General features: G+C 33.4%; 2 protein-coding genes across 3 annotated transcripts; both read left to right on the top strand.

Annotated features, from left to right (window-relative positions):
• The first annotated feature begins 496 nt into the window (after nt 1–496).
• On the top strand, nt 497–3063 carry LOC106767214 (putative DNA glycosylase At3g47830). The gene is made up of 4 exons (XM_014652055.2): nt 497–917; nt 1008–1208; nt 2527–2583; nt 2654–3063. The coding sequence occupies exons 1-4, from the start codon at nt 573–575 to the stop codon at nt 2879–2881; spliced, it is 831 nt and encodes a 276-aa protein (XP_014507541.1). The 5' UTR covers nt 497–572; the 3' UTR covers nt 2882–3063.
• Nucleotides 3064–6117: 3054 nt separating this feature from the next.
• Nucleotides 6118–14731, top strand: LOC106768949 (alpha-mannosidase I MNS5). 2 transcript variants are annotated; one of them, XM_014654353.2, is made up of 15 exons: nt 6118–6375; nt 6741–6783; nt 6865–6930; nt 7007–7068; nt 7206–7305; nt 7453–7635; nt 9993–10041; nt 10120–10299; nt 10413–10533; nt 10666–10747; nt 10838–10923; nt 11027–11127; nt 11546–11687; nt 11816–11966; nt 14245–14731. In XM_014654353.2, the coding sequence occupies exons 1-15, from the start codon at nt 6239–6241 to the stop codon at nt 14461–14463; spliced, it is 1722 nt and encodes a 573-aa protein (XP_014509839.1). In that variant the 5' UTR covers nt 6118–6238; the 3' UTR covers nt 14464–14731. The 2 variants fall into 2 exon arrangements, with proteins under 2 accessions (XP_014509839.1, XP_022639265.1); XM_022783544.1 differs by lacking the exon at nt 11546–11687 and having other exon boundaries at nt 11887–11966.
• The last annotated feature ends 213 nt before the right edge of the window (nt 14732–14944 follow it).

Raw genomic sequence — 14944 nt, 5'->3', positions numbered from 1 at the left:
TCTTTTTAACTTTATTTGTTGTTTCAAACGCGTTTCTCAGCGTTTCTCAGTTAACATTGAACCAAAAATGTGTCAAACAGTGTAAACAATCCAAATGTTATAATGAAAGGTGTTTAAAACAACAAATAAAGTTAAAAAGATTTGGTAAAAAAATACTAAAACCAGAGTTTTCTAAAGTTGAAAGACTAAATTATACTTTAGTTTGAAAGAAAGTCTAAAACCAAAATCACCCCAAAATATAAGGAACTAAAAATATATTTTACCCTAACTTATTTAACCAAAGGAGTCGTTACTTTTCCAGAAGAAAAAAAAGTTTATCATATAACAACTTATGTCATAAATTCGACACGTATATTAAAACTCAATTGCTTACAAACAAAAGATAAAGGTTTAAGTTCTAACTTGATTTAAGCACGTTGCAATTATTTTTCAAATTTATTGTAAATGGCTAATCATGTACTTTTGCAGTAATCAGCCACTATAAAGGGTTAAATTAGAAAAAGTAGCAAGGGAGCGGTGAAAAAGGTAAAAACACGGATTGCAACGTCGTCAGGAGAGAGGGGAAGAAGAGAATGGAAAGGAAGCGGAAGAGGAAGCAGCTGGTGCCGGGCGCTGAAGAGCCAAAGCCGAAGCCGAAGCCGGTTCGTTCCGACCCGACCCGAACCGGAACTGTGAAAGATCCGTTCCCATCCCACGCTCGACCCACCCCGCAAGAATGCGAAGCCGTACGAGACACTCTCTTAGCCCTACACGGCATTCCCCCGGAACTCGCAAAGTACCGCGACGCGGTCCAGTCGGAGTCACCCGAACCTGTTCTCGACGGTTTGGTCCGAACTGTCCTCTCGCAGAACACCACTGAGACCAATTCCCAAAAGGCCTTCGCTTCTCTCAAAACCTCTTTCCCCACTTGGGAACATGTATGTATCAAACGTATTCTTTTGTAATCGCTCGTTTCAATCTTGTTTTTTGCTGTTAGCTTTTAAACGGTGCCGTCTTCTGTGTTGAAGGTTTTCGGTGCTGAGTCCAAGGACTTGGAGAATGCCATTCGATGCGGAGGTCTGGCCCCGACCAAGGCTTCATGCATTAAGAACGTGCTGCGTTGTTTGCGCGAGAGAAAAGGTCAATTTTGTTTGGAGTATCTGCGAGATTTGTCCGTCGATGAAGTTAAGGCTGAGCTGTCCCTTTTCAAAGGAATTGGTCCCAAAACAGTATTCTTCTTTTTCTTTAGCAGTTTTACTTGCCTCTTCATTTTGCAGTTATTCAGCTAATATTCAAGCATTCAAAATCTCAACACTTTGAAGCTCTGTTCAAATTATTTGGCCTCGTGGTACTTTTGTATGCCGTTTTGGTCATTGTCATTTGTTAAGACTTGGGAATTATGATGGCTTTTGATAACATCCCTAGAAAATATGAGTGAGTTTATGTTGAATTATACTTTTGTAGATCAAGCAACCTTGTGGTCGCGTACAATATTTCATGCCTGGCTATGCATAAATCTTTGTCGTGTTACTTCTTAAATTGAAGTGTTTCCCTTTTCAATATACCACATATTTTGGAAACTGTGTATCAGAATGTTTTTCTTTAATTCTTTTCAAAAAACATTCCTCAAACAGGGCTACCTTGAATCCTTGTGAAAAGTGAGATACTTCTGTTTTAGTTTGATCAAAATGTGAATTCTGGCAAATGATGCTGTTTCCATCGCAGCCAGTGTTCTGATGTTGATTTTTTTTTTTCAGTTTTATGTTTATTTCTTTCAGTTCTTTGTTTGTTTCTCGTTCACAGACAACTGTTATCCAAAATTTTCAATTGATTTCAAAATATTTACACCAAACCTTTTATCTGCAAAAGAAGTGGCAACCGTAAAAATAGTATAAACATCCTTGTACTGGCTTGCTTTGCCAATGATGTTGATTTTCTATTTTTGGACGTAGTTAAGAGCCTCGGTCCAGTAGAGCTCAAGTATGTCATTGTCACAGTAAAATTATTTTTCACGTGCATGCATGTGTGACCATGTTTTAGCAACAATATTTGGTATATGAAATCTATAGCAGCGTTAACGCGGACAATATAGAGAGATAATACAGAGCAGTTTCAGTGTAGAGAACCAGAGAATGCAATTTGTCCAACAGGCCACTCCACGCAATGAAATGATAAGCTTTCTGTCACCATATTTCTTATTTGGTTGAAATATGAAGAAATTTCACTCTCATTGGGTCACTGTTTTCTTTAACCTGTTTTACGAGGAGGATATAATCCTATGAGGAAAGACTTTCCTTGTTTCCCATTCTTTTTGAGATATCATGGTATATAGGCATTCAGATCTTTGTAAGAGTGCAAATTGGTTGCTACTTGCGGTAGATTAAGTATGGCCTGTGTTATTCGCTGGACAAATTTATGTTAATAACACATCAATGATGATTGTATATTGTATTGCATCCTCGCTCAGTAAGCAAACAACATCACGTGAAATTTATTTGCTGTTTCCCCCTTCGTGTTGGTTTCTCTAAATTGCGGGATTGATTGTAGGTGGCTTGTGTGTTGATGTTCAATCTTCAGCAAGATGATTTTCCAGTGGACACTCATGTAAGCATGATTTCATCCTTTACTGTATACTCATATTTGTAACACTTGATTCAGTTGAATATTTATGCAGATATTTGAGATTGCAAAAACCATGGGTTGGGTACCAGCTGTTGCAGACAGAAATAAGTCGTATCTTCATCTAAACCAACGGATACCAAATGAACTTAAGTTTGACCTAAATTGCCTTATGTATACGCACGGAAAGCTTTGCCGCCAATGCTCCAGTAAAAAGGGTAACCAGAAAGGAGGAAAAGGTAATGATGAGTCCTGCCCTTTATTGAATTATTGTAAAGAGTAAGATTGAACTTTGAGTGGGGCAAACATGTTATTTTCACTTTTTGATTCTCAAACTAAAAGAATTCAATGTGGGTTTCGCACTCTAATCTTGTTACTATTAGAATACTAGGTGGTTTTGACTTAGGCTGCTTGGCAAAGGAACAATTTTTATGACATGAAAAAATGGCCAACAATTGTGTGGTAGTGCATGATGTACTCGCAGGGATTAGATTATGTAAAGCTTTTCCATTTTTAATCTTGTGAAGGGGTCTTTCTGGAAAATGGACATTAAACATGCAGGCATACTCCATGAATTGCGTATAGTACATATTCAATGGGAGAAACGTATTTCAGTTTCTAAGCACACTAAAAATTATGTCTTTGTACTGTCACATCACTCATAAGAAACCTATACATCGTTTTACTAATAAGAAACTTTAAGAAGCTCACGTTTATATCCTTTACTCTAATAGTAAGAAATCCACACTTCAAGACATATATCTTACGATAAAGAAACAGTTCCTTGTAACAAGGAACCTCTTTTTAAGATAAATTCAAGTGACGCATAGTGTTTTTTGAAGAAACAAATTCGACATCCTAATGAACTGGTATAGGAGTTGCTCTAAGATTGTCCTTTTTCAACCAGTAAATTTATTCTATCAATATTGATACTATATAATATTAAAATAATCTACGTTCTACCCTTATCCCCAATGACGTCTACAATTCTTTTGTATTTTTCTTTTGTTAAACTTGATTTATGAAGTATACATTATTTTATTTTAAGAAATAAAAATTTATGCCGTAATTAGTTCTTGAGAAATATTAGACTTTCACGAAAGAGAAGTGTGTCACAATGGATAATTTAATAATCATGTCTTTCCTATCTAAAGTATTCTCTAACTTGTTATTAACAAATTTCTTATTCACAGATTTAAAATAACAGCATATAATATTAACATATAAATTCAAATAGTCATACAAATAGGTTTTTCATTAACAGTAACTACACAAAATTTCAAGACATCTCGTAATATAAAAGTTTAGAAAGGTTAGCTTTCCTTACCTCTTTTTCAGACTTAGTTTCCTACTCAGAAGTTGTTCTTCCGAAGATCCTCCAGAATCTCTACTCTCTTTCCTTCTTTCCCTTTCTCTCTTATTTTATTTCGTTCTTGTGCAGAGTCCTCCTTTCCTCTTCGTTATTTATAGTCAAAAAATTTTTACTATTCAAGTTTTTTTTTTTAAATATTATTTTATTAAAAAATAATATTTTAATCATTCACTACCCAATGTTCTTATCTGCATCTTCAATGTCTCGTAGGATGCCTTTTCCACTGGCATTATTTACATTTTTTCCTATTCATTTTTGTTTTATTTGTGTTTTTTTACAAAACCTTTTAAAATAGGTTTTCAAAATTTTAAACCTCTTCTTCTAAAATTATTATAATTTTCTATTATAAATTTTAATTTTTCTAACCATAATTTATTTTAATTAATTATATTTTCTATTCATTAAAATTATTATTACTAATAATAATGCTAAAATTTACTACTATTTATTAAAATAGATATTCTTCATGAGTCTTACATTGGACGACGATGAAGGTGATGTATAGACGGTAGGATTAATTCTTATGTATATTTAGAGGTTTGAAAAAATATTTTAAAACGATTGATTTATGTATAGATACTTTTAACTTTAGAAATTCATTATATATAAAGTTTGGTGTTATAGTCAAGTTTAAATAACTATAATAATATTTTATATGTTTTCTTTTAAGTTAACTATTATTGTTTATTAAATATATGATTTCATACTAGTTATTTGGGGTGTAGAGTGAGTATCTCCATAGAACACACACTTGATGCTAAGTCAGTAATTAATATGATTGGAGTCAGAACAAAGTCTTAAATTCACAGTAAATACGATTATTTATCTCTTACCTTTGGTCTTTATTTATAATTTTTAAGACAAAGTCTAAGATGAGTGAAACTCTAAATCACGATCCAACCTTGATCTATTATCTACTAAGTAACATTTATCTATAATCTTATTTTACAGCAGTCTTTAAGAATGTTTATTGTTATAAGTGTCTATTTAGTCTCTAATCAATACTTGTATCATTTGAATTTCATGAGCTTAATCGTATTTTGCCTATTCTTAATGGTCTTTTTCGCTTTATCCTAATTATATGACCGTTTGGTCACAGTACATTAGTGTTAAAATTATTAAAATAAAATCTCACAATAATAAATCTCGAAAAAAATACATAAAACTTATTTATTGTATATATTTATCGAAATACATAATTGTCAGGGAAAAGTACTGATGGAATTTAACTTACATCCTCTTATAATTTTAATTATAAATTTTGAAAACATTAGTTTGTAATGCTAAGATAATTTATAAATATTACAAAATATTTCGAAGCAGGTTTTGTCCTATATATAGAATTTACGCTAAAAAATAATTTTATCCTAACATGTTATATTTACTGATATTTACTGAATTTCAAATGGCTGATATGAACACACGTAGTAGATGTGAATGTCGGGGTCAGTCAGATCAAAGTGTCCGTGTAGACTTCCCAAGATAAGATTTTGCTCACGTCAATGTTGACGTCTAACATTGACCTATCAAAATATTATTGCAATTAAATATTAAATATTAAGGTAATTTTTAATTTTTAAAGTAACATTTGGCAAAAATTAAAATTAAGAAAATGATTTAGCAGAATATACAGAAAAAAATTACTTTTAAGTGAAAAAGCTACGTAGTAAATAAAATAGAGAAATTATGAGATTGTATTAAATAGGGTTAAATATGTTTTTAGTCCCTATAATTTGGAGCGATTTTGGTTTTAGTCCCTCTATCAAACTATGGTACAATTTAGTCCTTCAACTTTAGAAAACTCTGGTTTTAGTCCTTTTTACCAATTTTTTTTAATTTTATTTGTTGTTTCAAACGCGTTTCTCAGTTAACATTGAAGCAAAAATGTGTCAAACAGTGTAAACAATCCAAATGCTACAATGAAACACGTCTGAAACAAAAAATAAAGTTAAAAAAATTTGGTAAAAAGGACTAAAACTAGAGTTTTCTAAAGTTGAAAGACTAAATTGTACCATAGTTTGAAAAAGGGACTAAAACCAAAATCGCCCCAAAGTATATGGACTAAAAACATTTTTAACCCTATTAAATAAGAATGAAAAATGAAAATTTTAATTTAAAAAAACATAAATGGAACCATGGATACAGAAGAAAGACAAAAGATGAAACATTGATCAGATCTTACCCGATTCTCTCTCGTTCACTGCGACAGCATACCATAATCCGCTACTCTTTTTTCCCCTTGGTTTCAAACCAAAGTCCTCAAAACCCATGTTTCATCCTCGTCATTACACAACATGTCTGCTTCTTCTTCTCTTCCTTCTCGCACTTTCCGACTTTTCCATGTCCCAATCACAATCCCCTTGGGCGGCCAAGAAAAAGCGCATGAAAGAGAAAGTTCGCAATATGTATGTAAATATCACCCTCCGATTCCGTAGTCTTCTTAACATTTCAATTTTACTTGTTCATCTCTTTCTCGGAAATGTTTAGCTCACGCGTCTAGTTTCGAGTTAGGTAGGTATGGGGAAACCACATTAAGAAAACTAGGCTTACGTTTTCCTAGCTAAATCGAAGGCGTATTGAACTTATTGATTGTTTTACGTGTCCTACTACTTCGATCCTTGAATTATACTGATAGTGAGTTTTACAGAAGAGGCAATGAAGGTGGTAGGAATTGCCATACCTAATCTCTGAAGTAGGTTGAGTATTATTTTCTTCCCTGGAGAACAATTATTTATTAATGTTGTTGGTTTGTGGCACTTTTTGTTTGCAGGTTTTACCACGCGTATGACAACTATATGACATATGCATTTCCGGTCAGTCAATGTTGCTATATGACATATTTCTTTTATTGACGTACAATAGTGTGCAATGTTTAGATTGTCATATTTTTGCAGCATGACGAGCTTAAACCTATCTCTAAAACTTTCACCAACTCCCTGAGTGAGCTGGGAAATTTGAAGGTAATGATATCTCTATTTAAGAACGGAAGAGGAAAATCAGTCAGAAAACTGTGGAAATAACTGTTTACTACTGCAGCTTGAACACTTGCCTCAAGACTATAATGGCTCTGCGCTTACACTTATTGAATCGCTGTCTAGGTATGTGTATTCAGCTACCACATGAGTTGTTAGTTTATGTAATTTTGTTTTTATTCAATTTGTCCTGTTTATGATGAGTTCAGCTTGTCTATCTTGTTGATGTGGAAACTGATCCATAATGTTCTTTATTTTATTAGCCTTGTTATTATGGGAAATAACACTGAATTTGAGAGGGCAGTGCTTTGGCTTTCAGAAAATCTGACATTTGATGTTGATGCACGCATAAATCTTTTTGAGGTAAATATTTCGACTGGGTTGAAATTCTTGAGTCCAGAGTTTTGTGTGACACGATGTGGAATGATATTGGAAATTTTTGTTTTCTAAACACTTGAATTCTTAAGCACTATAATGTGGTTTCCTTATCACTTGATTGTAATCATTCAGTGCAACATAAGAGTTCTTGGAGGACTTGTCTCTGCTCATTTGCTTTTATCTGATTCTTCGAAGAAGTTGTTACAAGGGGCTTACAACAATCAGCTGCTAGTTCTGGCTGAAGATTTAGGGAAACGCTTCCTACCAGCATTTAATACGCCTACTGGATTGCCATATGCATGGATTAACTTAAAGGTATGCATAGAGCATTCAAAGTCTGTCATTCTGTAAATCTTTTATTTAGAGGGAAAGCCATCAGCTTATATGTTATTTTCATTTAATTTGGTTGGTAAGCTTTTGAATGTTTGAAGATAAGTATGTCAATATTAATCCTGTAGTCAACAGTCAAAAGTTCTTGTTGCATCATTAATTTAAAGAAATACATTTCCAGCTTGTTTTCTGCTGTCACTAGATGTTGTCCTTCCCATTGCCAACTCAACAAGATGAGCCCATCATTGAATTCAACATTAGTCACTTTGAGGGGTGTGTGTGTGTGGGGTGGGGGGGTATGAATTTTTAGGTTAGTCAGTCCATCCAGGCATGCCACCCCTCACCATTGATCTCTACCAATGTTCTGGCATGAAACTGTGCACCAGTCCACCTTTTCAGTAATTCCTCCCTCCAAGGTCAGCTTGTCTTCTGTATTAAGTTCTACCACATTCCATTGTGTTTCGGTTCCACCACTCGAACAGGCTGTTTAACCTTGTCTCTGTTGTGTGTGGTGGCCATCTTTGTCTGTTTCTGTCCATTTGGTCCTGGTGCCGTGTGTATTGTTCTGTTCCATCTGTGTTTGTTTGCCTTCCTGTCTGTTTGACTCTGTTTTGTCTTTCTGTTTATATCTCTGCATGAATTGACATATTGTGTTTGTGTATATACTTGCATGACATCTACTTACAATATTCACGACACTGTTTGAATTTTAACTTTGGCTCTGGTAGGGCTGTTGGTTGACATTTTATTGGCCATTTTCAAGTCCATTAAGACAGATCAAGTTTTTCACATGCTGTCACACTTTTCAAAGGTTTTTGCTTTTCTTCTACAGTTTGAAGTTAATCATGTGGTTTAAAGCTTCCAAAACCGTTTTGATAAATTTGAAAAGGCTTGGGACCCACTATAAATATTTTTAATGATGTTTTTTCTCTTGTTGGGCATCTTTCTTCCAATGTCCCTTCACCTTGGTTGTGAAATAGCGTATCTTCCGATTGTGCATCATTCTTATGTTATGTTTCCATGGCAATGATTATTTTGGTGCTTCTTTTGTTATCTCTTCAGCAGTCAACAGTTTTTGGGATGGTTCATTTCGTTATGTCGTCTCTTCTCTTCAGCCATTTGGTTTATGAACTTTACTTTTAAATTATTTTCCTTGTTAAATGCACTTATTTTTAACAAGCTGAGAACTTAGTAAGTTTTAGCTTCCGAAAATTCTAAGTCCAATTATGTTAATAATGTTATTAAGTTGTGTTTCAATACATCTATTAGTTCCACATCACCCAAGTGTCGAGTCCAATAACAATTTAAATGTACCTTCCTCCCTTTTGATCCTCCAAGAAGTCTTTTAAGGACAAAATCATGACGAACATCTGAACTCCAACTTGGATATATAGTGTATATTGTGGGAAATCAAATAGTATTTTAGGAAAGAATAAATTAGGAAATTTGTGTATTTCATTACAAGTATATATTTTATTGTAATCGGTACAGATTTGAATAAATAGGGACAATCCCATAAATCAAGGGATTCTAGAATAGAATATAGTTATTATATTTCCTAAAATAGCTTAGGTCTCCTGTATATATCTTGTATGATCTCTTTGTAATAAATATATCAATTTCCATTTAACCTAATTTCCCAGATATATGTATATATGTGATAACAAATAAATATTTTTTAAGTATATTCAGTTATAAATATATCTCTAAATATCTTAAAGTTGGATAGGTACAGGCTGAGCATTATAGGTGTACTGCACAAGATCGTGATCTTGCCAATATGTTAGCATAACAGCCAACATTAGGTTATATCTCTTTTGTTCTTTACTACATTGATTCTGATGGAATAAAAACGGTTAAACTTTTACAGTTCTGTGCCAGATCACCAGTTGGGGCCATGAGATGCCTCTAAATGCCATAATAGATAGATAGATATTCATTTCTATATGCAACATTTACTTTTATTTATAAAGTATATTATACTTTAAAATAAAGTTTACTGATAGAGAAATAATTAGTTTTTAAATTGCAAAGAATTCTGTAGACTTGATATATGTAAAGAGAACTTTAGATCCAACTGTTGAATCATTTAATGCTCATAGAAAAGTTGTTGAATGGAATTAGTTTGGTCAGATTTGCGCTTGGAGTATGTGATTCTTCCATCTACGCATACATCAAAGACTTTAGATTATAAGGTGTTAATCTTGTACCTGAACCATGTTAATTCAAATATTTAGACATAAAAAATTATAGATTGTAGTCCGTTGCATTTTCTTTAAACTTTTTGTACTCTTTTAGAATGATATATAACTCCCTATCAATGCAAAATATTCTGTACACAGTATGGAGTAATGGAGAATGAGACTACAGAAACAAGCACTTCAGGGTGTGGTGAGAGGTCTAGCTTAGTGTTTTAAGACTAGGGTATAGTAAAATGATTTAATTTGCTTCTAATTCTTCTTTATGCAGGTTCGCTGATTCTTGAAATGGGTGCTTTATCAAAAATGACTGGCGACCCCATATACGAATCAGTAGCTTTACGTGCTCTTCGCAAGCTGTGGAGTATGCAGAGCTCATTAAAACTATTTGGAACCACATTGGATGTGGCAACTGGGCAATGGATCGAATATTCATCAGGAATTGGAGCTGGTAGGTTAACTCTGACCCACCAGGGATATTCTCACTGGTTCGGCTCATTGGATAGTGCAGCATATAATCTTCATGTTTCTTTTGTTGGATTTTATTTCCCTGGGTTATTTTAGGGGTTGATTCCTTCTACGAGTATCTTCTCAAAGCCCATATCCTTTTTGGGAAGGAGGACTTTTGGAAGATGTTTCACTCTGCTTATGTTGCTGTGCAGAAATATTTCAGACACGGTGCTTGGTATCACACTTGTTAAGAAAGTCTTTGCTTTTGGTTTATGCTGTCTAAACTGTACTTTTATACAGTACTTGAAAGGTGCTGATGGGAGAATGTGATCAACAATTGTAACCTGGACTGGTTGGCCTAATGCAGGTACCATGAAGCTGATATGAGGACTGGAAGAGCAACTTATTGGCAGCTTACAAGCCTTCAAGCATTTTGGCCTGGCCTACAGGCTAGTAGCTGGACTTTGAATTTTACTTACTCAAAAATTAGGTTTGATATCTTTCTGAGTTTGTAATTGCATATGGCTTATGGAGAGCAGGTTCTTATTGGGGATGTTATGGCTGCTAATTCCTCTCACCGTGAGTTCTTCCATGTGTGGAAGAGATATGGAGTGCTACCAGAGAGGTATTCTCTGATTTTGCCATCAATCTGTAATCCGGTTTTTGTTCTTACAGTACTATATAATATATGTATCACATTGAATCATAAATCCAAATCCGTGTAAAAGGTATTTGCTGGACCACCAGATGATTCATCCCACTGAAAAATATTATCCCTTACGTCCTGAATTGGCTGAGTCAACATTCTACTTATATCAAGCTACTAAAGGTCTGATAGTTCTTCCACCTTTCTATTTTAAGTTTGTCGACATTGAGGCATTAGGTTCAACTGCTTCTAAAATAGTATGCTCTTGAAAAGAGTGGTGTACATGTAAATACATTTTTCCACGATAGAAAGGGTTTCAAACTCTAAATTTAACAAGAAAGCTATTAGCATATAGCAACATTTCTGTCAAATAATCTGGCAGCTAGGCATCTTCATGCTGTAATACATTAGTACTTGACCTAGGACTTTATCATAAAAATGAGTATTATCTTGGTATTTTCTATCAACACGACATCATAACAATATCACAGATATTCGATTTTACTAAATATATATTATCTTTTAAATTTAATCTCTATGACATCAATAAAGAGAATCCTACCTGACTAATAATGATATATTCAACCATTATTAATTTCAGATCCATGGTATATTGAAGTCGGTGAATCAATAGTGAATTCCCTTAATTTATACACCAAAGTTGAAGGTGGTTTTGCAAGTATTAAGGATGTGACAACTATGCAATTGGAAGATCATCAGCATAGTTTTTTTCTTGCTGAAACGTGAGACCTTTTCTTCCTCTTTCATAATGCTAAGGTTAAAAATTTTGAAACAAAAGAAGCAAATGGGAATTTTTCTCAAGTAATTATTGTATTTCAGATTTTCTGATTAGATCCTGTGTTTTCTTCAGGTGCAAATATTTATATCTTCTTTTTGACGATTCGTTTGTACATGACAATAATTACGTATTTACAACTGAAGGTCATCCTCTTCCGGTACTAAGTAATTGGCATGAAGAGCTTCCAGAAGCTTATGTTCCAACCAATTGGACTTTTGTGAAGGTATTTTTACAATTTACTGTAGTGCTTGTATAGATAAATGAAAAAAGTGTGATAAATCTCCTAAAGTTTTACTCATTTGCAAAAGCCTCTATAAACCATAATTACGTCATTAGATCCTTCCATCCACCTGCTGTTGGGTACTCTAACTGAAGAGTGTTTTGGTAAAATCTTAGCCTCCATCCTGATCATTTATAACTATATCCTTTAAAATATACTTTTATCAATTTTTTTACTTCATAATATGAAAAGGGGGAAAAAAATTAGGACAGAGGGACAAAACTTAGATGCAGTTATTTTAAGTGTTATCTCTCCTATCAGAATTGAAGTTTTATCTTGACAACTTTTCTTGATTTTATGCAAACCTTTTGTTACATCTCTTGCCAGCTGTTTAATCTATTTACTTGTAATTAGAATTAATTAGAGTTTGTTTGGCTTCTCCATAAACATTTTATATGTAAGATGAGAGCCTCTGCAAATTATTTTTTACCCAAGTTAATTTTAGCTAATAGATTTCGTTTCATTTTTTTATTAACACTTTCTTCTTTTAATAGTACTTTTAGAGAAATTTATCCAATCATAGCCTTGATCAGTTCTGTTTGTTGATCGTATATATGGATAGCCTGTACAAGATAACAGCGCATAATGGCTGGCTTGAAAAACGCTGACAGTATCTCTAAATGCATGCTTATAGTTTTTATGGAGAAATCTAGGGAAGAGGTTGACTCTAAACTTGAGTTTGGTGATAAACATTGAAATCAAAGAATTTTTGCTTTAGTAGGAGTAAGATGGAATCTGAGGTACTATTTTAACTAGAAACAAGAGGACTTTTGGGACGATGTCATGCTACAGGTATACGTTTAAGTTCATAGGTTTTAATATCACAAAATTGAAAAATTAATGAAGACATCACATAAGATACATGTTGGGTCGCTGACACAAAAGTACAGGGATTTATTTGCGACTAATTAGTACTACCCAGTGGTAACTTTTATTGCAGTGCTAATGTGACCGACTATACTCTATGGTAGTCAATATGGAGCTTTAAAGGGATAAGAAAAAAAGGGGGGGAGTAGTAGGAAGAAGTATGTTAAGATAAATATGTGGTTACACAAGAAGGGACATGATACAAAATGATTGCATAAAAGGAGATATTGGATAACACCTGATGAGAAATAGCAAAAAAATTGGTAAAGGAGGTTTGAACCTTCATAGCGTAGTAGAAGCATCAATGAGAGTAGATTGCTTGGATTGCAGTTTCATGAAAATTGGGTAGAAGGAGATTAATGTGGACCACTCATTAGGATTACTGTATCTCTTTAAATCTTAAATTATTTCGGTGTATATGCTTCTTTATCTTTCCCTGTATTGATAAGATCTGCACATTGTAATAGAATCCCTGATTTAAGATAGTTAGCATTATTATTTTTTATTGAGAAAATTTTCAATTATGATTCAATTTATTAAAGATTCTTTTATGTTTATTTTATTAATTAGGATATTTCTTTGATAGGGTCCTACTCTTTAAGGATGTCTTTATGTTTTATTTTATCAATTAGGATAATCGTTAGCTTTTATCTTATCAATTTGGGATATCTCTGTAGTCTGTTTAAAAAGAAAGTCTGATTGGAATATTATCATGATAAATTTTCAGAAAAACTTGTGAGTAAGGAATTCTATGAAGGAAGAGTCAGCATTGGTTGGAAGAATGATTCTTCCATTTTTAGACCTGTGACTGGATCCTTCATAAAAGTTCGTAATAGAGATAAAAAATATTGGAGAAAATTATTATAAGGATTTCAAAACAACTAATATTCCTGTGAATTGGTTTTCAACTGGATCAAATGACATCGTGTGATCCACATAACCTTGTCGGTCTCGTCTAATGGATAAAAATATTGTAATTATTGAACTCTTCCAAAGTAACTTCATGGCAGGTGGGGTGAAAGGATCCATTAGTGTAATTGTTGTAGTTTAGGACTAATTCAAACAATTTTAGAGCTCTTGATGGCACTTTGCAAATAGGTCGAAGTTGATGGCCTTTATATACAATTTTCCCAAAGCAACTCATTTTTTTTATTTCTGTTTCTTCCATTTCATTTGCACATGATGCTGAAAAAAAAAACTCTTAGAATATTCTTAGCTGGCACTACAAAATAGAGTCTACTACTATTTTTATTGATTTTTGTTTTCTTGGAAAAGAAAACAAGACTTTCAAGAAGTTGGGTGGTCGTGAACTACACAAAACACTTAAAAACTGAATATTTATCTTACTGTGCAGAGGCAACCTAGAGTGAGTCGAATCAGCTCAATGTCTCTGCAAGTGTGTCCTGCTTTGAATTTAAAGTCAGGTCAACATATTGAGAGTGCTTGCCACATCCCTGATGCTCGTAGTGACTTCAGGTGTTTGACAGACGAAGATTGTGGAGTTGATGCCACTACATGCAGAAGAAGATCATGCAGTATGGCTGGGTTTTGTGGGTTATGGCTCTTCAGATGATACCATGTTCACAGGAATTCTTTTAGGATAAAAAACATAAGTAAAAATTTCATTATACAAATAATAAATGCAATGGTGTGGCATCTTTGTCAACCATTAATTAGCAACCGTCTAATGTTACAGGAGTAAATTGGTAGGTAAACACTTGACCAGTTTTGTTTAGAAAGAGTGTTAGCTTTTATTCTGAGGCATAACATGAGTTCATTGTATTTTCCCATTACAGATGACTTAATTTGATGCAGTGAAATGTTTTATTTACTTTTCCTCATGCTGCTCTTATCCTTTCCATTTTAAACCTACCAAGTTTGTATTGGAGAAAGAAAACAGTAATCGAAGCTTGAGTTAAATGATCAAACAAATTATGGTGATTTATAATTATTTGAAGGTTTTTTTTTTTTTTTCATCAACAGTAGTGTTTCTAAATTAAACTCTATTAGGTATGGGTACTCTGATTGCTCATAGTAATCTAGAAAATCTAATA

This window comes from Vigna radiata, chromosome 7 (genome assembly GCF_000741045.1).
Source record: "Vigna radiata var. radiata cultivar VC1973A chromosome 7, Vradiata_ver6, whole genome shotgun sequence".
NCBI lineage: Eukaryota > Viridiplantae > Streptophyta > Magnoliopsida > Fabales > Fabaceae > Vigna > Vigna radiata.
Note: the sequence above shows the minus strand (reverse complement) of the source record. Positions and strands in the feature narration are given on the sequence as shown.

What these genes read in the sequence shown, in the direction of transcription:
- LOC106768949 (XM_014654353.2), top strand. Translation starts at nt 6,239, where the DNA reads ATGTTTCATCCTCGTCATTACACAACATGTCTGCTTCTTCTTCTCTTC. An exon ending in CTTATTGAATCGCTGTCTAG is followed by an intron (nt 7,069 to 7,205) that starts GTATGTGTATTC and finishes TTATTTTATTAG; the next exon opens with CCTTGTTATTATGGGAAATA. An exon ending in TATTTCAGACACGGTGCTTG is followed by an intron (nt 10,534 to 10,665) that starts GTATCACACTTG and finishes GGCCTAATGCAG; the next exon opens with GTACCATGAAGCTGATATGA.
- LOC106767214 (XM_014652055.2), top strand. Translation starts at nt 573, where the DNA reads ATGGAAAGGAAGCGGAAGAGGAAGCAGCTGGTGCCGGGCGCTGAAGAG. An exon ending in AAGGAATTGGTCCCAAAACA is followed by an intron (nt 1,209 to 2,526) that starts GTATTCTTCTTT and finishes GATTGATTGTAG; the next exon opens with GTGGCTTGTGTGTTGATGTT. An exon ending in ATTTTCCAGTGGACACTCAT is followed by an intron (nt 2,584 to 2,653) that starts GTAAGCATGATT and finishes ATATTTATGCAG; the next exon opens with ATATTTGAGATTGCAAAAAC.